The sequence below is a fragment of the Amblyraja radiata genome, chromosome 35 (genome assembly GCF_010909765.2).
Source record: "Amblyraja radiata isolate CabotCenter1 chromosome 35, sAmbRad1.1.pri, whole genome shotgun sequence".
Taxonomy (NCBI): domain Eukaryota; kingdom Metazoa; phylum Chordata; class Chondrichthyes; order Rajiformes; family Rajidae; genus Amblyraja; species Amblyraja radiata.
The window spans coordinates 7,547,351-7,569,686 of record NC_045990.1 but is presented as its reverse complement, the minus strand read 5'-3'; the positions used below and the strand labels follow the sequence as shown (position 1 = coordinate 7,569,686).

At 46.4% G+C, this 22,336-nt stretch overlaps 1 protein-coding gene across 1 annotated transcript in view; it reads left to right on the top strand.

Moving 5' to 3' along the window:
- Positions 1-22,336, top strand: part of trip10 (thyroid hormone receptor interactor 10) — a 101,143-nt gene that overhangs the window by 66,128 nt on the left and 12,679 nt on the right. The window contains exons 2-9 of the mRNA XM_033012249.1: positions 6,847-6,962; positions 9,785-9,841; positions 10,788-10,935; positions 11,447-11,509; positions 13,024-13,128; positions 16,545-16,673; positions 18,684-18,830; positions 20,636-20,833. Of these exons, the coding sequence (XP_032868140.1) occupies positions 6,847-6,962; positions 9,785-9,841; positions 10,788-10,935; positions 11,447-11,509; positions 13,024-13,128; positions 16,545-16,673; positions 18,684-18,830; positions 20,636-20,833 (963 nt within the window). The remainder of the gene's footprint in view (positions 1-6,846; positions 6,963-9,784; positions 9,842-10,787; positions 10,936-11,446; positions 11,510-13,023; positions 13,129-16,544; positions 16,674-18,683; positions 18,831-20,635; positions 20,834-22,336) is intronic.

The following is a 22,336-nucleotide window of genomic DNA, read 5'->3' as shown; positions in this document are numbered from 1 at the left end:
TTCAGTTGCAAAGTGCATTAAGATGCTTTGAAATGCCCCAGAATAGTTTTACGATATGATACAATAGAACTTTATTTATCCCAGGAGGGGAGTTGATCTGCCAACAGTCATTGAACACAAGATACGTGAAATTAAAGAGACGAGTGGAAAGGATTGGGGATGTGCAAAGATTGGGGAGGGGTGGGGGTGGGGTGATGGAAGGGGAAGTGGAAATGGACTATATCAATGCAAGTCTGTAATGAGTCTATACCCATAAGGGCCTGTCCCACTTACGCGACCTTTACAGGCAACTGCCGGCACCCATGATAAGTCGCCGAGATTTTCAACATGTCGAAAATTCAGCGGCAACCAGAAAGACACTACGACTCTTTGGAGACCTCTCACGACCATAGACTGTATGGTCCTGAGAGGTCTCCTATGGTCGTGAGAGGTCTCCAAAGATTCGTAGCGTCTTTCTGGTCGCCGCTGAATTTTCAACATGTTGAAAATCTCGGCGACCTATCACGGGTGCCGGCAGTCGCATGTAAAGTTCGCCTAAGTGGGACAGGCCCTTTAAGCCAACCCTAACCAAATTTCTGACTCACTCAGCTGAGAAGAAATAAAGAAAAAGTAACATTCTAATCTGTACAGTCATCTTGTCGATTACCGGGAACCTTTGAGTTTCCCCATCTGAAGATACCCAAGCACTCACTGCACCTTCATTCAGGGGATGCCCACCTCATTATTCACCAATCCTGTCTTAGGCCAGTTCATGTTCTCAAAGAAACAAAAGAGAAAGCAGCCAGTACAGTGTCTGAGACAGACAAAGGCACGAAAGATTATGATGAATGAGGTGTTTTGTCGAGCAGCGTTGGTGAGCTGCACCCAACACAACACTGCTCTCTGAGGAAGGGCCTCGATCAGAAACGTTGCCTATTCCCTTCGCTCCATAGATGCTGCCTCACCCGCTGAGTTTCTCCAGCTTTTTTTCTCTACCCTCTAGTATTTGAGTGGGTTTAAAATAAATGACAAGTCCTTGGGTCTGGATTGGCTTCCAATCAGCGGCAGTAGCTTCTGGATTGTCCGTTGTTGAGGTTTAATTTCGTAACAAGTTTGTTGCTGCAGTTCTGAGATTAAAAGTGGCGTCGGCAGTAAAGCGCTGGACGACATTCATGGCTGCGATAGGTGCCATGCCTTTCTTTCTCTTACATCTGAACACGATTCAGGCAGAAACCTCCCGTCAACTCATATCACAGAGAGTGCCATCGAAACCACACCGCAGCATTATCGAGGGGACACACACACACACGAGCACTCAGAATATGCTGCTATTTTTAGAAGCGGTTGCTTCATTCCACTTTCCGGTATAATTTACACATCTGTGCAAAGAAGTGAGTTCTTGGCCATTTCTACGCCACAGGATCCAACCAGTGAGAAACTGCAGATGCTGAACATCTACAATAAAAACATACAATGTCTGAAACAGTCGTAGGGTCAGGCCCTGACCTGCTGAGTGTGTCCAAGAGCCTCTAATTATTTACACTGCGGTGAAATTGTCATTGGTGGTGGAGGGGGGGAGAGCACAAAGTGGGTTGTGTCGGGATTCGGTGCAGTGAAACATAGAAACATAGAAAATAGGTGCAGGAGTAGAGGCCATTCGGCCCTTCGAGCCTGCACCGCCATTCAATATGATCATGGCTGATCATCCAACTCAGTATCCTATACCTGCCTTCTCTCCATACCCCCGATCCCTTTAGCCACAAGGGCCACATCTAACTCCCTCTGAAATATAGCCAATGAACTGGCCTCAACTACCTTCTGTGGCAGAGAATTCCACAGATTCACCACTCTCTGTGCAAACAAAATTTAAAAAATCTAATCTCAGTCCTAAAAGACTTCCCCCTTATCCATAAACTGTGATCCCTTGTTCTGGACTGAAGTAAAAAGGTCATATGGAATAGGAGTAGAATTAGGCCATTCGGCCCATCGTGTCTACAATGCCATTCAATCATGGCTGATCTATCTCTCCCTCCTAACCCCATTCTCCTGCCTTCTCCCCATAACCTCGGACACCCGTACAGAACAGCTTCCTCCCCTCTGCGATCAGGCTTCTGAAAGGACCATGCATGCCAGGGTACTGTCCGATTCACCTCTACCTCATTGAGGAAGTCTAGGATCCGATGCGCTACAATGCCAAGTACCATATTCTACACTAAGTATCTTATCCTCTGCTCCACTTATTGAACTTGAGTTTGACTTGATTGTATTTATGGATAGTATTATCTGGAGGTGCAAGGGAATGCAGATGCTGGTATCTTTAAAAAAAAAAAAGACATGAAGTGCTGGAGTAACTCTGCAGTCAGACAGCATCTCTGGAGAACATGCCTAGGTGGAGTTTTCGGTCAGGAAATCTGCACCGTTATGCCCCTGTCCCACTTAGGAAACCTAAACGGAAACCTCTGGAGACTTTGCGCCCCACTCAAGGTTTCTGTGCGGTTCCCGGAGGTTGCAGGTGGTTGCTGGAGGTTGCAGGTAGTGGAAGCAGGTAGGGAGACTGACAAAAACCTCCGGGAACCGCACGGAAACCTTGGGTGGGGCGCAAAGTCTCCAGAGGTTTCCGTTCAGGTTTCCTAAGTGGGACAGGGGCATAAGGCAGCAACTCAACCGCTGCGCCACCGTGCCGCCTTTCCATTTATTCAACCTTGGGTATGGAGATCTAGCGGGCAAGGCCCTCATTTGTTGCCCATTCCTTATTGCGCTTGAGAAGCTCGTGCTGAGCGGTGCCTTGAACAACAGTGGCTCATTTTCTATTGTAACAAACCATTTGTTGTTTTTTTATTAAACCATTAAGTGGTTTACCAGGCAGTTTCAGGGGGCGGATAAGAGTCAAACCACATTGCCATTGGGTCTAAAGTCACATTCAGTCCAGACTGGGTGAGACGGCAGAGTTCCTTCCCCAGAGCACATTAGCAAATTAGATTTCATCAATAATGATAATCTGTCAATTTTGTGGTCACAGTCACTAAGATTTTTTTAATCAGAAAAATATTAATTTCATTTAACACCACAGCAGCAGCCTTGGAGGTGTTTGAACTTGTGACTCTGGATTTGTTAGCTTAGTTTGAGTTGCATTTAGTTTTGAGTTTAGTTAATTGAATTTAGTTAATTTAGTCAAACTATTCATTCATTCAATTGTCATGTGTACCGAGGTACAGTAAAAAGCGTTTGTTGCGTGCCATCCCGTTAGCGGAAAGAAAATACATGATTACAATCGAGCTGGATATAGAGGGGATAACATGAATAGTGTTTAGTGCAAGATAAAGCCAGTAAGGCAATTGCAGCCTCATATTTGCAAGCTGTGATCCCATTCAATGGGTGCACACCAGATCCAGTCTCATTCATCAATTCCATCCACTCATCCAGATCCATCTCAGCATGCCTTGCCATTGTGTAGAGGAATGTAATTTCGGAGATGCGATCCCTCAATAAGATGGGATCCCTCAATAAGATGGGATCCCTCAATATGTAGCAACTCTTTAAACATTAACAGCCAAGTTAGATGACAACTTGAATCAGCATTGAGCTGGTGGCTGACTTTGAATCTCCCAGCAATTTAACTTAAGGGGCAGAAAGCCTTAATTCCAATTAAATGTGTTGAGCGAGTTCCTCCAGCAGAGTTACATCCCTCGCCGTCTGGAGCGCCTGACGTCATTTGAAGATGGACACAAAGCTGGAGTAACTCAGTGGGACCGGCAGCATCTCTGGAGAGATGGAATGGATGATGTTTCGGGTCGAGACTCTTCTTCAGTCTGAAAAGAAGGGTCTTGACCCGAAACGTCACCCATTGCTTCTCTCCAGAGATGCTGCCAGTCCCGCTGAGTTACTCCTGCATTTTGTGTCCATCTTCAATTTTCTTGGCCCCGCTCTGGGAGTAGAAGTGGGGGCGGATCCGGACCGCAACGGCCGTGAGCCCCAGGCCGAGTTCGGTGATCGTTTGCCTGCTTCTGCTGCTGTAGGAGGTGAGACGTTGCGTCGCTCCAGGGTCTTGGGCCTGTCCCACTTTGGCCGTCAGTTCCGCGACAGGACGTTGGTGTGCGAAGATTTTGTTCGCTACAAAAATTTCAGAGCCCCGCGCGATGTCATGCACAACTACATACCCCTCTGCGCTTCTCAGTGGGACCGGCCCCGTGCAGCCATACGATGCCGTTTGCCTCAACGTGACCACGAGGTCGCGTAATTTGCGCGCCAAGGACACGTAAGTGGGACAGGCCCTTTAGTCACATTGCTGTATGCTTTTAGTCATAGCGTGGGGAAAGACAGGGAAGGACTTCAGTGAAAGAGATGAACATACACGACAATGCTGTTGTTTGTGGGCACTGCTACTGACACTCACTCTAATCTCAGATTCATTTAATTACTTGACTTAAAGTCCCCAAGGTGGAATGTGAACTGGTGTCTCTGAGTGACTGGATCAGACTTCTGTTTGCTTATCCAGTACACTACCATAACAAAAGAAACTCTGGTAGATTGCAATAGTGCACGTAATATTGATCCTAGGAGCAACATTATTGGAGATGCTGGCAATATAAAATAAAGCAGCAAATGCTGAGCGTCCTTGAGGCCAGGTAGCATCTGTGGAGAGAGAGGGAGACGGGGTCTATGTTTTGGCTAACTATAACACATGAGTGAGCCTGGTATTGGGATGTTTGTAAAATCGCCCATCAGGGTTGATAATGCAGAAATAACAGCCTACAAATCAGATTTGGAGAGTTAAATGTCAAGCTAATTATGGTTTCTGCAAACACAACAGTACTTGAATAAGTAGATATAAATTTCATAATAGTGGCTTCATTGCAGAATAATTGAATCTTATCTATAAGCTGTAGTGGCAGTAAATTGGCAGCAAACTACTCACAGAACAGTGTTACTCTTTGGTTTCTGCAGTCCAGCTCTCTGGCTGCACTGGGTCCGAGAAAGAGACACTGGATTAGTTCCAAAGACTTGGCCAAGTGACTGATCGCATATTCCGGCAGAATTTTATTTTTATTTTCTCTCCTGCTGCCTTAATGTCCAGTCAAGTCTTAAGCAAAACACAAAGTGCTGGGTCAGGCAACATTTGGGGGGGGGGGGGGGGGGGGAGTGGTCGTTTAATGTTTGGCTCAAAATTCCACCATTTCCTCGAACTCAATTTAGTTTGGAGATACAGCATGGAAACAGGCCCTTCAGCCCATCAAGTCAATGCCGGCCAACGATCTCCCATACACTAGTTCTACTCTACACACTACGGACACTTTATAGAAGCCAATTAATCTACAAACCTGCGCGGATTTGGTATGTGGGAGGAAACCGGAGCGCCCGGAGAAAACCCACGTGGTCACAGGGAGAACATGCAAACTCCATACAGACAGCATCCATACTCAGGATCGATCCTGGGTCTCTGGCGTTGTTAGGCAGTAACACTACCGCTGAGTCCTAAATGGCCTACCCCTTATTCTTAAAATGTGACCCCTGGTTCTGGACTCCCCCAACATGGGTACCATTTTTCCTGCATCTAGCCCATCCAATCCCTTAAGAATTGTATATGTTTCTATAACTTTCTCTCAGCTTGTATGTATGAGAATCTCACTGACCCTACCTCCCTCTCTGCCCATCACCCACGCCCTTCCCCCCCATCTCTGAGTCTGTTCCAAATATTTGGAGTGTATTCAGCATGGATTAACTTGGCGGTGAATGTTTATTGGCACTGGCTAAAGGTTGAAGCAAAAACAATGCAGTTTATTGAAGCAGCTGAACTGGGCCGTTCCCAATTTGCAGACAATAGAGAAAAAGCTTCGGGAAGGTTCCTTGGCGGATGTCACATTACTTTTATGAAATGGCCGGGGATTCCTACCTCTGTAGACCAACATCCAAATACTGTGTATAGACAGAGTCTGAGACACTGCCAGACTAACTCCACCGATCTCAGCTCTTAGAACAGAGGCCAGTGCAGCTCAGGACCCGGCCATTTGGCCTTCAATGTCCCTGTTGAACATGATGCCAACCTAAACTAATCTCATCTGCCTGCACGTTCCAGGGTAGACAAAAGTGCTGGAGAAACTCAGCGGGTGCAGCAGCATCTATGGAGCGAAGGAAATAGGCAACGTTTCGGGCCGAAACCCTTCTTCAGACTGCCTGCACGTTCCATATCCCTGCATTCCTTCCATAGCCATGTGCCTATCGACCAGCCTTTTAAATGCCACTATTGTATCTGCCTCCATCACCACCTCTGGCAGCACGTTCCCATTGCCAGACATCGAAAAAACAGACTGAAGGAGGGTCTCGACCCGAAACGTCACCCATTCCTTCTCCCCAGAGATGCTGCTGCCTGTCCTGCTGAGTTACTCCAGCTTTTTGTGTCTACTTATGAACTTGTATTGTCTTCTGACAGTAAAGAACTGTCCAGTAAAGAATTGGCCCAGCGGTAGAGTCGCTGTCTGACAACATTTTCAACGCCAGAGACCCCGGTTCGATCCCGACTACGGGTGCTGTCTGTACAGAGTTTGTTCGTTCTCCCCGTGACCGCATGGGTTTTCTCCGAGATCTTCGGTTTCCTCCCACACTCCAAAGACGTACTGGTTTGTTGGTTAAGTGGCTTGGGTCGGTATACTTGGTATAAGTGTAAATTGTCCCTAGTGTGTGTTAGTGTGCGGGGATCGTTGGTCGGTGCAGACTGGGTGGGCCAAAGAGCCTGTTCCGCGCTACACCTCTAAACTAAACCATTGGTTGATTTCCATTTACAGAACGCCATGAAAAACGTACTTTCCTCTATATTTTTACTATTTCTTTCCATTTACCTGACTATCGTGTTTTTTGTCATCCTGTGTCCAGGACCAGTACGACATCATAGAACGGCAGACCCAGTGGGGGATCGAACTGGTGGAGAAGTACGTGAAGTTTGTGAGGGATCGCAGTGAAATAGAGCAGAGTTACGCCAAGCAGCTGAGGTGAGTTGGCAGCCCACCTTCAGAGACGGGGTAGGACCTTGCACTGACAACTTGGCATGTGTTTCCAGACCACACCATTAATCTCCCATCACCTCCACCCTCATTCCCTGTTTGGGCCATAACTTTCCTCCATCTACAATATCTAAGCAAGAGAATTCAATGAGATTTTTTTTTTTTAATGGTCTTTTTAATCTCTCATAGAAACATAGAAAATAGGTGCAGGAGTAGGCCATTCAGCCCTTCGAGCCTGCACCGCCATTCAATATGATCATGGCTGATCATCCAACTCAGTATCCTGTACCTGCCTTCTCTCCATACCCCCTGATCCCTTTAGCCACAAAGGCCACATCTAACTCCCTCTTAAATATAGCCAATGAACTGGCCTCAACTACCTTCTGTGGCAGAGAATTCCACAGATTCACCACTCTCTGTGTGAAAAAATGATTTTCTCATCTCGGTCCTAAAAGACTTCCCTCTTAGCCTTAAACTGTGACCCCTTGTTCTGGATTTCCCCAACATCGGGAACAATCTTCCTGCATCTAGCCTGTCCAACCCCTTAAGAATTTTGTAAGTTTCTATAAGATCCCCCCTCAATCTTCTAAATTCTAGCGTGTACCAGCCGAGTCTATCCAGTCTTTCTTCATATGAAAGTCCTGCCATCCCAGGAATCAGTCTGGTGAACCTTCTCTGTACTCCCTCTTTGGCCAGAATGTCTTTCCTCAGATTAGGAGACAAGACTTTCTTGTTGTTCTGATACCTTGGCACGCTGTTGTCATCCCTGTTTAGACTTCCAGGTTGCCAGGAAGGAAGTGATGACTGGTGGGATGTATGGATGTGGGATATCTATGTTATAAAAGGCCTGTGGAATCCATGAGTGGGATGAGGACGAGATTGAATATCGGTTCGGGCCTGTTGAAAAAGGTCAGGGAATTATTTAAACTGAGAAAATCGAGGAGATTTAGAGCTTGACTTAAAACTGAGGAGGCTTTAGAGATACAGCGTGGAAACAGGGTCTTTGACCCACCGAGTCCACGCCCACCAGTGATCGTCCCGTACACTAGCACTACTCAACACTCTAGGGACAATTTACAATTTCACCAAAGCCAATTAACCTACAACCCTGCACGTCTTTGGAATGTGGGAAGAAACCGGAGCACCCGGATGAAATCCACGCTGTCACAGGGAGAACGTGCAAACAATCAGCTGTTGTCTTGAGTGTTGGGGAAGACTCAATACACCAAACGCAGGAGCTGATCGCCCCGATGCGGAGGGCCCTAACGCCGCCGGCTACCGGAGTCAAGATCGTCCCGTCAACGGAGGGCTCCAGGCCCCTGACAGCGGGAGAGCAAAGAAGGGAAGAGATTGAACTTTTTTCACCTTCCATCACAGTGAGGAATGTGGAGGAGTCACTGTGGTGGATGTTTATGTTAAAATGTGTTTTGTGTGTTCCATTGCTTTTTATTTGTATGACTGACCTGGCAAATGAAATTCCTCATATGTTGCAAAACATACTTGGCTAATAAAGTATTATTGTGATTGATTGTTGTGTGTGATTGAGATATCCACATCCTGTTGGGCAGAAGTACAAGGGGAACCATGTTGAGGAAGCGACTGACCCGTCTGGGACACAGTTCCCCTTTTCAAAGTGGTGGACAGTGAAGAAGACCGGGGTTGCCTGAAATCGAAAATTGACTGCGTTGGACAAACTTCCTTCGTCCCAGACAAGGCCTGCTCACCATGACTAATGACGTTCAAAGTCACTGTGCACATGGAGATGAACCATGATTGTCCAGACGAACCAGCATAAAGTTTACACATCCAGGTTAAACACTTGAAGGGTGAACCAGGGGTGAACAAGAGGAAGAGGACTGAACTTTGCTGCCTTCCCTCACAGTGGGAAACGTTGATTCTGCTGTGTGGGGATATTTACGTTAAATTCTATCGTGTTGTGTTTATTTTATTTATGTGGCTGCATGGTAACTCAAATTTCACTGCACCAATTGGTGTATGTGACAATAAATGTAACTTGAACTTGAAGGGCGTGCAGGGCAGTTGTTTTACACAGGGGGTGGCGAGCGTTTAGAGCTTAGTTTAGAGGTACAATGTGGAAACAGTCTCTTTGGCCCACCGAGTCTGCATCGACCAGCATACACTAGTTCTATCCTACACACGAGGGGCAATTTAGTTATATTTGCCTGCACATAAGTCTTGTCCTCCATATCCTGCATATCAATGCGCCTACCCTCTTAAACACCACTATCATATCTGCCTACCCGGCAGCATGCTCCAGGCACTCTTAGAGGCAACACAGTGGCGCAGTGGTATAGTTACTCCCTTGTAGTGCCAGAGACCCGGGTTTGATCTGGACTATGAGTGCTGTCTGTACGCAGTTTGTATGTTCTCACAGTGACCTGTGTGGGTTTTCTCCAGGTCCTCCAGTTTCCCCCCACACTCCAAAGACATACAGGTTTGTAGGTTAATAGGCTTTGGTAAAACTGTAAATTGTCCCTATTGTATCGAGAATACTGTTAGTGTGCGGGGATCGCTGGTGGGCTCGACTCGTTGGGCTGTAGGGCCTATTTCCTCGCTGAATATCTAAACTAAACTGAAACTCTCAAATAGAAATGTGATGTTTTCTGATTGCTTGGTAGCTAGCTACTGTGGAACCTCCAGGAGTCAAAGCTACCCAGGAGAAAATGGTGAAAAGTTGATCTACGAAATTAGCCAAATAATTGGGTTTATCGCCATGGTGAACATGGATTCTCCTTGTGATTTCTGGCCTGATGGTGGGATGTCTGATTTGTTTTACTGTTTTTCCCCAGGACCTTGGTGAAGAAATACAGCCCAAAACGAGTGCTGAAAGAGGACCAGGAACTGAAGTAAGTTGCAGTTGGCTTCACTGCCGTGCACCTTGGCCAGTGAGAGCTCCCTTTGGGATGTGGGGGCATTTAGTGTCACAAGGGGGAGGGCAGATATTGGAATGCGCAGCAACAAAGGGGGAGCTGCTGGGGGAGCTCAGCAGGTCAGGCAGCACCTGTGGAGAGGAATGCAACCCTTCATCTCCCCTGTCTCATGGTTGCCCCTTTCCCTGTGTCGTTTCTTGATGGAAAGTGATTTGGAGCGTCTGGAGAGAGGTGTATTGTAGTTCCCACAGTGGAATCGCCACTCTATCCAGAAGTAATGGCAGTCAGTGAGTTTTATCTACCTCTGATATCCGGGAAAGGTTCCTGTCTATACGCTCATAGTTTGATATTCCTCAATCATGTCCTCTCCTAACCTCCGGATTTGATCCTGACCTCGTATGCTGTCTGTGCAGAGTTTGCATGTTCTTCCACTGACCGGGTGGGTTTCCTCCGGGTGCTCCGGATTCCTCCCGCATCCTAAAGACATGCGGGTTTGTAGATTAATAGGCCTCTGTAAGTTGTGTAGGGAGTTAGAAAGAGGGATAACACACACTAATGTCGTAGGAAAGAAGTACAGGTGCTGGTTTAAATTGAAGGTATGCACAAAATGCTGGAGTAACTCAGCGGGACAGGCAGCATCTCTGGAGAGAAGGAATAGGTGACGTTTCAGGTCGAGACCCTTCTTCAGAGTGTTGTCAGGGGAGTGGGCGGTACAAAGCTAAAATGTAGTCGGAGGCAGTAAGACGGGTCGGGGAAGGGGGAGGGGATGGAGAGAGAGGGAAAGCAAGGGCTACTTGAAGTTATTATAAAGTCAATGTTCATACAGAACTAGTGTGAATGGGTGAACGATGAGTGTTGACCCACTGGACTGAAGGGCCTGGGTCTCTGAACTAAACTTGTTTTAACTTCTCTTTCCTTGTAGGTTCTCCCAGTATGAGACCTTCATCAACATTCTCAATGAGTTGAATGACTACGCCGGGCAGCGAGAGGTTGTTGCGGAGAATCTGATACAGTACATCTTTGCTGAACTGATGAAATACTTGTATGAGAACAAGCAGGAACGCAAGATGGTACAGTGCATTGCTAACTTGTTCATTCACCCTCTACCTCCCTCATCCCTTCCCTTCCCCTCCACACATCCAACCATCTCCCCACACAGGTCACGCACACCCCTTGCTCCGTAAACTTCTTGCAAACGACAGTAGTTCCGGTTTCACGCTCAGAAATCCACTGTGACAACTCCCCAAAATCAATACGTGGTACTTTATAATACTGAGCAACGAATGTGGAAACTCCACAGAGACGGCACCCAAGATCTTGGCTTTTAAGAACTGGAGGCGAATGCTCGGAGGTGTTTATTCAGCCAGTGCATTAGACTTTCACAATAGGTTGGAACTAACATGATGTTAACAAAGTGCCTTGTTAACTTTTCATTAAATGTGAGCCTGACCTGGCCTTATCCAACTATCCTCCTGTGTCGAGGATATTTTACACCACATCTGCCTTTGGGAATTTTATGCAATTCTTCCAGCATGAATGAGTCTTTGTGCTAATAGTTCTCTCTCTCTCTCTCTGTTCTAGCATCTTCTAGATGGAAGAAAAGCCCAACAGAATCTGGAAGTCAGCTATAAGCAGCTAGATAATGTAAGTCCACCAGATTAACCGTGAGCTAAATCTTTTATTTTGCAAAAAGGTGTGGGTCATGGACACACGAAAAGGCAGAGAATGGAAAACAGATCACGCCACACCATTGCAGACATCAGGGGGATCGCCTCCAGTCTCTGAAGCAATATATCTGTAACAGGAATTAATGAGGCCTCAGTTTAACATCAATCACAACACCTACAACTCCTTACTACCGCAATGGGAGCGTTGCGTTCACAAGATCATAAGGCATTGGGACAGGATTAGGCTATTCGGCCCATCGAGTCTGCTCCGCCGTTCGATCATGGCCGATCCATTTTTCCCTTTCAACCCCCATTCTCCTTCCTTCTGTTGAGTTATGTCTTCCTGTTTCAGTTCAGTTTAGTTTATTTTGTCACGTGTACCACGCTTTTGTTGCCTGCTAACCAGTCAGTGGAAAGACAATACATGATTACAATCGATCCATTTACACTGTATAGATACATGATAAGGTAATAACATTTAGTGCAAGGTAAAGCCAGCAAAGTTGGTTTGAGGACAGTCCGAGGGTTCTGTAGTGCAGACGTGCAGACACTTTCTCCACGTTGACCTTCGACCACCCATTTACACAATACTGGAGACATACAGCATGGAAACAGGCCCTTCAGCCCAACTCGTCAATGCTGACCAAAGCGCTCCATCTGAGCTGGTCCCATTTGCCTGCATTTTATCCATATACCTCAAAAAAATTCCCATCCATGCAGTTGGCCAGATGTCCTTTTCATGCTGTTATAGTACCTGCCTCAACTACCTCCCTTGGCAGCTCTTTGATGTACCCACTTATTCCATTTTAGTCTCTCGACATTAGTCCAGTTTCTGCCACTCACGAACTGCGGAGGCTGCAGTGATTTTAGGATTTTAGGATTTAGGCTTCAGAGATACAGCACGGAAACAGTTCCCTTCAACCTGCTGAGTCCACGCTGACCAATGATCACCTCATACACTAGTTCTATCCTACACACTAGGGACAATTTAAAGAAGCCATTTAGCCTGCAAACCTGCACGTCTTTGCAATGTGGGAGGGAACTGGAGCACCCAGAGAAAACCCACGCGGTCACAGGGAGAACGTGCAAACTCCGCACAGACAGCACCCATAGTTGGGATCAAACCCAGGTCTCTGGTGCAGTAAGGGAGCAGCTCTACTGCTGTGCTACTGTGCCGCCCTATGTGGGAGGAAACCCATGTGGTCACAGGGAGAACGTGCAAACTCCACACGGGCAGCACTTAAGGTCAGGAGCAAATCAGACCGTCGGAGCAATGAGGCATTGGCTCTACTTGCTCACTGCTGTCTGCTACAGGGAGCTCTGAGCTTTTTTTTTTTATCATCATGGGTGATCTGCTGAAACTAGCTGAAGTTGTACGAGTTCCATCCCAGGCAGCTCAGCTGGAAGCAGGATCTGTGTGCCTCTGCGGTTAAGAAGCAGGGATGTGAAACAGCCAATCGTGGGTACAGTCTAATGTTACATTTTCCACAGGCCAAGAAAAGATTTGAGCGGGATTGCAAGGAGGCAGAGAAAGCGCTGCAGAATGCGGAGAAAGTTGACAACGATATCAACACGACCAAAGCAGACGTGGAGAAGGTAAACAATGGGTTAAATCCAGCTGTTACGACCTAGTTAATGTTTCAGGCTCATGAGTGTTGCTAAATCCTTTCAGGTTATTCTCGCTGGCCGAGCACTTAACCTTTCTCCTGGTATGTTTCAGATCCTAGAGTCGTAATTATACAGTGGGCCCTTCAGCACACCCAGTCTATGCCAACCACTCATTTATACTAATCCCATTGTATTATTCGTCCTTCATTCTCATCACCCAGCCTGAAGATTCTATCGCTTACCTACACACTAGGAGCAATTTAAAGAGGACATTTATCTCACCAAACTACATGCCTTTAGGATTGGGAGGAAACTGGTGTATTCGTAGAATATAGATCATAGACAGCACAATAACGCACCCTTTGGCCACAATGTCAGCATGGAAAATTTATGCCAAGACCAAGTCTATCTGCTTGCATATAATCCATATCCCTCCAATCCCTGCATATCCATTAGCCTAACCAAAAGTCTCTTAAATGCCACTATCATACCTACCTCAATCACCACACCCGGCAGCCCGTTTCAGGCACTCGTCACCCTCTCTGTATGTGCGGGAATAAATAGAGTTGCCCCACACATCTCCTTTAAACGTTGCCATTCTCACTTTGTTTAAGAAGGAACTGCAGATGCTGGAAAATCAAAGGTAGACAAAAGTGCTGGAGAAACTCAGCGGGTGCAGCAGCATCTATGGAGCGAAGGAAATAGGCGACGTTTCGGGACGAAACCCTTCTTCAGGCTTTCTCACTTTAAAACTTTAAATCCAAAGACGTACAGGTTTGTAGGTAAATTGGTAAATGTAAAAATTGTCCCTAGTGTGTGTGGGAGATTGTTAATGTGTGCGGATCGCTGGTCGGCATGGAGCCGGTGGGCCGAAGGGCCTGTTTCCATGCTGTATCTCTAAACTAAACTAAACTAAATACTGAGCCCTCTAGTATTTATTATTTCCATCCTGACTGTCTACCCTATTAATGTCTCATAACTTTATATGCATGTCACACTGAGGCATGTAAAAGGCCATAACACAGGCAGTTTTGCTACGACTGGATAATTACACTCCTAAGAAGCCTCGTATCTAGGATTTAGGATTTCTAGGATTTAATGAAAAGAAGACAGAGGTGATATTGTTTGGTCCCAATGGCTGCCGTGAACCTCCCCTTGTTGACTTGGGTCCCCTGGCACGGTATGTGAAGCCAACAGTTTTAGACCTGGGTTTTAAGATGGACAGTGATTTTAAATTAGATCATCAAATAGGCGCGGTGGTTAAGTCCAGCTTCTTTCATTTAAGGCAGCTGGCAAAGGTGAAGCCCATTCTTGAGCGGCAGCATTTTGAAACAGTAATCCATGCCTTTATCACGTCTAGGCTGGATTACTGTAACGCACTCTATTTTGGAGTTGCTCGATCTTCCCTGGCTCGTCTCCAGTTGGTTCAGAATGCTGCTGCTCGCCTTTTAACTGGAACTCGAAAGAGGGAGCACATAACGGCAATTCTGGCCTCCCTCCACTGGCTCCCGGTGTACTTTCGAGTTCATTTTAAGATTCTTTTATTTGTTTTTAAATCTTTAAATGGTCTCGCCCCGCCTTACCTCTCTGAGCTGCTTCATCCCTACGCTCCTGCCCGGTGCCTCAGGTCAGCTGATCAGCTGCTCCTGGAGGTACCGAGGTCTAAGCGGAAGCTCAGAGGGGATAGAGCCTTCTCTGTTGCTGCTCCGACACTATGGAACACTCTGCCGTTGCACATCAGACAGGCCCCCTCACTGTCCATCTTCAAAACCAGTCTTAAAACCCATTTCTATTCCTTGGCTTTTGACCCTGCATGAGACTTTGCTCCTGTTTTAGTGTTTTTAATGTTTTTTTATTGTTTTTACTCTCTCTTTTAATGTTTTTATTGTCGTGTAATAATTTTTTGTCCATGATTAGTCATGTACAGCACTTTGTTGCAACAGTGGTTGTTTTTAAAGTGCTCTATAAATAAAGTTATTATTATTATATTAGTATTATAGAAAATTGCATTATAAAGACTGAAGACAATTGTGGAAAAGGGGGTTTGGGGCCAGGGAGTTTCACTCACCATAACAAAGTTATTTTTCTCCTCAGGAATTTCAATAATAGAGGTCTTTCTAATAACTATAAACTTACTGTTACTATAAGCTGAAAATACTGAAGGCTGAATGTTACATCGTTTAACAGAGTATATCATTGCCTGGAAGTAATCACTTGTCAACTTTGTGTAGGAAGGAACTGCAGAAGGGTCTCGACCCGAAACGTCACCCATTCCTTCTCACTAATAGATGCTGCCTGTCCCACTGATTTACTCCAGCATTTTGTGTCTATCACTTGTCAACTTCAATGGAAATCCACTGCAGTTGTGTTCTTAAGATACGACGGTGTCTGATTACAGTAGGGAAGTTATGTAGAAACATTTTATTTTCCCAACTCCTTTGTTGCTTGCCAATTTCCAAATTAACTTTTCAGAGGTTCTCTAGTTTGCAATCAAAATTGCATTATAACCTATTAGCCTTGCGTAAGACAAGTAATGTTCCCTAATTCGTCGATAGTGTCATAGCCACTTCACGTTCAGGAAATGTTCAAGAAAGAACCAGATGCTGGAAAAATCGAAGGTGGACAAAAACGCTAGAGAAACTCAGCGGGTGGGGCAGCATCTGTGGAGCGAAGGAATAGGCAACGGTTCGAGTCGAGACCCTTCTACAGACTGACGTGGGGGTGGGGGAGGAGGGGGGGCGGGAAGGAGAGGTGGAGACACGTGCATTGTAGCAGAACTACTGGTAGTACAACTTACGTAGTCAACTGTACCTATGATGAATAGGATAGATAAACGAGCAACTGCAGATGCTGGTTTACCAAAAAATAACATAGTACTGGAGTAACGGATCAGGCAGCAAAACCCTTCTTCAGACCCTTCGGCCCGAAACGTTGCCTATTTCCTTCGCTCCATAGATGCTGCCGCACCCGCTGAGTTTCTCCAGCATTTTTGTCCACCTTCGATTTTCCAGCATCTGCAGTTCCTTCTTGAACATCTGGTGAACGGGGATAGTTGCCGGGAGTCTGAAGAACTCCGAACGAATTTGGAGAAGGGTCCCAATCTGAAATGTCAGCTATCCATGTTCTCCACAAATGCTTGTTCGGACTTCTTCGGACTTCCATCACCTATCCACATTCTCCAGATGCTGCCTGACCCACTGAGTTACTTCAGCATGTTGTGTCCTTTGTTTTGGACCCATGGTGAGCAATGTTCCCTCTTTGATTACGAGACTGCTAAGCTGCAGTTATTGATCAGTGGTGAAGCAGCGACGCCTGGGTTTCTGCTGCCCCGGGCATTTGACGGGGGGGATAGTGAATGAGTTCCTTCACTGCCGAAGTACCAGTGTCTCTTGCTCTCTCCTCAGGCGAAACAACAAGCAAATCTACGAAACCACATGGCGGAAGAGAGCAAAAATGAGTACGCCTCTCAGCTACAGAAATACAACAAGGACCAGAATGAATTTTACTTTGTGGAGATGCCCAATGTTTTCAACGTAAGTTTAACACCATTTTTAATGCTCTTTGCTTCCAATTCCAGATTCATTGAATTACTCCAACCTTTAGGTTTATTAATGTCACCAAGATACGGTAAAAATCTTTATTTTCCTCGGATGCTGCGGTGAGGTGAAATTTTCATCTGGAACAGTGGGACAGGCCTCTGGATATTAGTTTAGTTTTAGTTCAGAGATACATCATAGAAACAGGCCCTTTGACCCACCGGGCCCACGATGACATTTGATCGCTGTTCACACCAGTTCTATGTTATCCCACTTCCCCACTCCCGACACAATAGGGACAATTTCCAGAAGCCAATTATCCGACAAACCCGCACGTCTTTTGGGATGTGGGAGGAAACCGGAGCACCCGGAGGAAACCCACACGTCACAGGGAGCGCGTGCAGACAGCACCTGAGGTTTGGGATTGAACCCAGGAGTCTGGTGCTGTAAGGCTACCTTACACCTGAAGGTCTTCTTGCAACTTGAAGGTGCATCAAAGCTTGATAGAATCATCCTGACAGAGGATGAAGCCATTTGATTCATTAACTTTGTATTGGCTGTTGATGCAGCAATCCTCACTTCCTCATTCTTTTCCCGTAAACCCGCATCTATGAACTAAGATTTCTCAGAATCGTTTTTGTTGACCTTTCCTTTTAATCCTGGTCTCCGTTCTATTCTCTTTATCCACGTCTGAAGAAGGGTCTCGACCCGAAACTTCATCTTTTCCTTTTTTCCAGAGAGACTGCCTGGCCCACTGAGTTAGTCCTGTGTTTTGTGTCTATCTTCTATCTTCCAACGCTGGCTTGGTGTAATTCCTGGTGAATTTGTAGCATGACCCCTCTCCCCAAAGCCATTTAGTCCTCACCATTGGTCCATCCACAAACACCTTCTCCACACAGCTGAACAGTAAATGACCTGACTTCTTTTGCAGTCATTGAATAATGAAGATTAATTTTCAATTGTGGCGGAATGTGACACAGTATAGTCGTGTTGACAATCCTACCAACCATCCACATTCTTATTTCCTGAGTTTGAGTCTTTAATATTTACCTAATATGAGGGAGGACATTCTTGCTATTGAGGGAGTGCAGCATAGGTTTACAAGGTTAATTCCTGGGATGGCGGGACTGTCATATGCTGAGAGAATGGAGCAGCTGGGCCTGTACACTCTGGAGTTTAGAAAGAGGGGATCTCATTGAAACATAGATGATTGTTAAGGGCTTGGACACGCTAGAGGCAGGAAACATGTTCCCGATGTTGGGGGAGTCCAGAACCAGGGGCCACAGTTTAAGAATAAGGAGTACGCCATTTAGAACGAGGAGAGATAGACGAGGAGACACTTTTTCTCACAGAGAGTGGTGAGTCTGTGGAATTCTCTGCCTCAGAGGGCGGTGGAGGCAGGTTCTCTGGATGCTTTCAAGAGAGAGCTAGATAAGGCTCTTAAAAATAGCGGAGTCAGGGGATATGGGGAGAAGGCAGGAACGGGGTACTGGTTGGGGATGATCAGCCATGATCACATTGAATGGCGGTGCTGACTCAAAGGGCCAAATGGCCTACTCCTGCACCTATTGTCTATTGTCTGTGTGACTGTAGCGTGTGTCCCTGGCTTTGCCCCGTATACTGGGGGGCCTTTTTCACCTTTGACCACGCATCGTGTGATGGCACAATGGGCTAAGTGTTCGACTGGCAACCGGAAGGTAGCCGGTTCGAATCCCGTTTGGAGTGCATACTGTCGTTGTGTCCTTGGGCAAGACACTTCACCCACCTTTGCCTGTGTGTGAATGTGTGTGAGTGATTGGTGGTGGTCGGAGGGGCCGTAGACGCAGATTGGCAGCCACGCTTCCGTCAGTCTGCCCCAGGGCAGCTGTGGCTACAGAAGTAGCTTACCACCACCGAGTGTGACTGAGGAGTGAATGAATAATGCGATGTAAAGCGCCTTGAGTATTAGAAAGGCGCTATATAAATCCCATCCATTATTATTATTATTATCGTGTCTTGTTTCCGCAGAAGCTCCAGGACATGGATGAGCGGCGGACACGGAAGCTGCGCGAGGCCTACAAGATGTTTGCCAACACGGAGCAGAAGGTCATGCCCATCGTTGGGAAGTGTCTGGACGAGATGAAGAAAGCCGCCGAGTCGGTGAATGAAAACGGGGTACGTACGATACGTAATTATCAGGTCATACAGCATGTTAATGGGCCTTCTACCCCACCAGGTTCAGGCCAACCATCAAGAACCATCAGTCTGAAGAAGGGTCTCGACCCGAAACGTCACCCATTCCTTCTCTCCAGAGATGCTGCCTGTCCCGCTGAGTTACTGCAGCATTTTGTGTCTACCTTCGATTTAAACCAGCACCTGCAGTTCTTTCATCAAGAAAGAACGGGGCAGTCATGATGGTGCAGCGGTAGAGTCGCTGCCTTACAGCGAATGCAACGCCGGAGACCCGGGTTTGATCGCGACTACGGGTGCTGTCTGTACGGAGTTTGTACATTCTCCCCGTGACCTGCGTGGGTTTACTCCGAGATCTTCGGATTCCTCCCACACTCCAAAGACATGCAGGTTTGCAGGTTAATTGGCTTTCTATAAATGTAAAAATTGTCCCTAGTGTGTTATGTGTGTTGGATGGTGTTAATGTGCGGGGGTCGCTGGTGGGCGCGGGCCCGGTGGGCCGAAGGGCCTGTTTCCGTGCTGTATCTCTAAACTAAACAAAACAAAACTATCGACCACTTAATATATTTAACGAATCGTCCACCATAGTTTTCCAGAGAGTTTGATTTATTATTGTCATGTACCGCGTTATGGTGAAAATCTCTGTTTGCGTACAATCCAGTCAGATCATACTTTACACACCACGTACAACAGCATCCCATTCCAGAGCAGCTCTTCACTTTAATTCGAGTTGTAGTGATTTTCTTCTTGCATCAGGAAAGTACAATTTTTTAATACGTTTCTTTGTGTGAGCCTGTGCTTGTTTGAGCCGGTCCTCCCATAAGCTAAGATGTAGTCCTGATCTTCCAACCTACCTCATTGCGAACCTTGGACTTTTTCCTCAGTAACTGCAGAGCTGTAACATGATATTTTGCACTCTGGGTTTTTTCTCTTTGCGCTACCTATTGTACTCGTGTACAGCTTGATTGCACTTGCGTAGAGTAAGTCAGTAAGTTTATTAATAATAATAATGGATGGTATTTATATAGCGCCTTTCTAATACTCTAGGCGCTTTACATCGCATTATTCATTCACTCCTCAGTCACACTCGGTGGTGGTAAGCTACTTCTGTAGCCACAGCTGCCCTGGGGCAGACTGACGGAAGCGTGGCTGCCAATCTGCGCCTACGGCCCCTCCGACCACCACCAATCACTCACACACATTCACACACAGGCAAAGGTGGGTGAAGTGTCTTGCCCAAGGACACAACGACAGTATGCACTCCAAGCGGGATTCGAACCGGCTACCTTCCGGTTGCCAGCCGAACACTTAGCCCATTGTGCCATCTGTCGTCCCAATCTATTGGCCAAGTATTCACATACAAGGAATTTGCCTTGGTGCTCCGCCCACAAGTAACAACATGACATACAGTGACAGTTACGAATGACTCAGAAAACACTAAACATTAATAATAAAAATACATTAATGATAAAACACCATTGATCAAGCATGTGAACCAACAAAATACCAGATCAAAGGGAGGCTACAGATTTTTTATGTCACTAAGTCCCATTACTGAGATTAACTTCTTATTCCTAATTGTGGTTTTTGTTTTACTTTTAAATTCCTCAGAAGCCACAGTGGGTTACAGAGTTGTGTTTGTAGCCCAGGACTCTGGGTGTGAATCCAGTTAAATAACCACTGGGCTATTGCAGAAGCAACTACAGTATATTATAAACATGTGTACAATTAGCAGAATAGATTAAAAACTAATCTGTCGCGTCTTTTCTGGTGTTTTGTCTTGAAATCAGGATTCCTGTGTTTTGATTGAGGCCCACAAGTCAGGATTTGAGAGGCCTGGGGAATTGGAATTTGAAGACTACAGCCAATTGATCAATCGAACGTCATCGGAAAACAGTATTGGTTCCCTGAAATCAGAGTCGAAGGTTGACCAAAGGACCATCGGCAAAAACAAGACCAAGCGATGGCCGTTCGGCAAAAAAAACAAGGTATGGACTAACTGGGGGGGTGGGGGCGATTGAGTAGTTAATCTGCAGAAGACTATCGCATTGTACAAGTCCGAAGCAGACCCTTTGGTCCATTGATTTTCGCCGACGATTCTGAAGAAGGGTTTCGGCCCGAAACCTGGCCTATTTCCTTCGCTCCATAGATGCCTGCCTGCCTCACCCGCTGAGTTTCTCCAGCATTTTTGTCTACCTTCCAAATTTATTCAACCCACCCCATAGATTGTAGCACCAAAAGGCAATCTGCAGTGTTTAAGAAGGAACTGCAGGTGCTGGAAAAATCAAAGGTAGACAAAAATGCTGGAGAAACTCAGCGGGTGAGGCAGCATCTATGGAGCGAAGGAATAAGTGACGTTTCGGGGCGAGACCCTTCTTCAGACTCATTTTGCAGTGGTCAGTGGTTCTGCGCTGACCAGCGATCTCCCTGTGCACCAGCACTCTCCCACACACTCAGGACAAATTACATTTTACAGAAGCCAATTAACCTACAAACCTGCACGTCTTTGGAGTGTGGGAGGAAACTGGAGAACATGCGGTCACAGGGAGAACGTATAAGCTCTGTACAGACAGCACCCATAGTCAGGATCGAACCCGGGTCTCTGGCGCTGTAAGGCAGCAACTCTACCGCTGCCCCATATGTTATCAATAGCTTCACTTCCTTCTCCCTGAGCCCTTGTTCTTTAGTAGGAATGGCTCCAGTGCCATCGGATAATTTTAGAAACAAAAGCCTGTATCCACGTCTACTTAAAGAATAATCTGTGGGAAGTTGGTGGGAATGGGGGGGAGAATAAAGTGGGATTTGTGGAGAGTTAGTGCAGCCACGATGGGCTGAAGGGCCTGTTTCCATGTTGTGTGACTCTTTGCCTCCTAGTATTGGTCACACAGAGTGAGGTTTTAACTAACTTCACCAGCAGGAACAATCACACCTCTGCCAGAGAGTGACGGACCTGACCAGGCAGCCTCCTCCGGGTGATCCGGTATCCTCCCACATCCCAAAGACGGATCTCTGGCTTGTAGGTTAATTGTCCTCTGTAAACTACCCCCCGTGTGTAGGGAGTGCATGTGAAAGTGGGCTAACATGGAACTAGTGTGAATGGGTTAGCATGGACTCTGTGGGCCGAAGAGCCTGTTTTCAAGCTGCATTACTTAATCAATATGTCTGGAATGGTCCCGACTCGAAGCAGAAGCCATCATGGTTCTCCAGGGATGTTGTCCGACCCGCTGAGTTACTCCAACACTTTGTGTTTTTTTTAATATGTCTATATCCATCCTGTTTCAGTTCATCAAACACATTATGAACTGTCCCACTCACACTCAGCAGTGACAACACCATAAGACATAAGAGCAGGATGAGCATATTCAGCCCATTGAATCTACTCCACTATTCAACCATGGCTTTCCCTGTCAACCTCGTTCCCCTGCATTCTCCCTGTAACCTTTGGCAGCGGTAGAGTTGCTGCCTTGCAGCGCCAGAGACCCGGGTTTGAT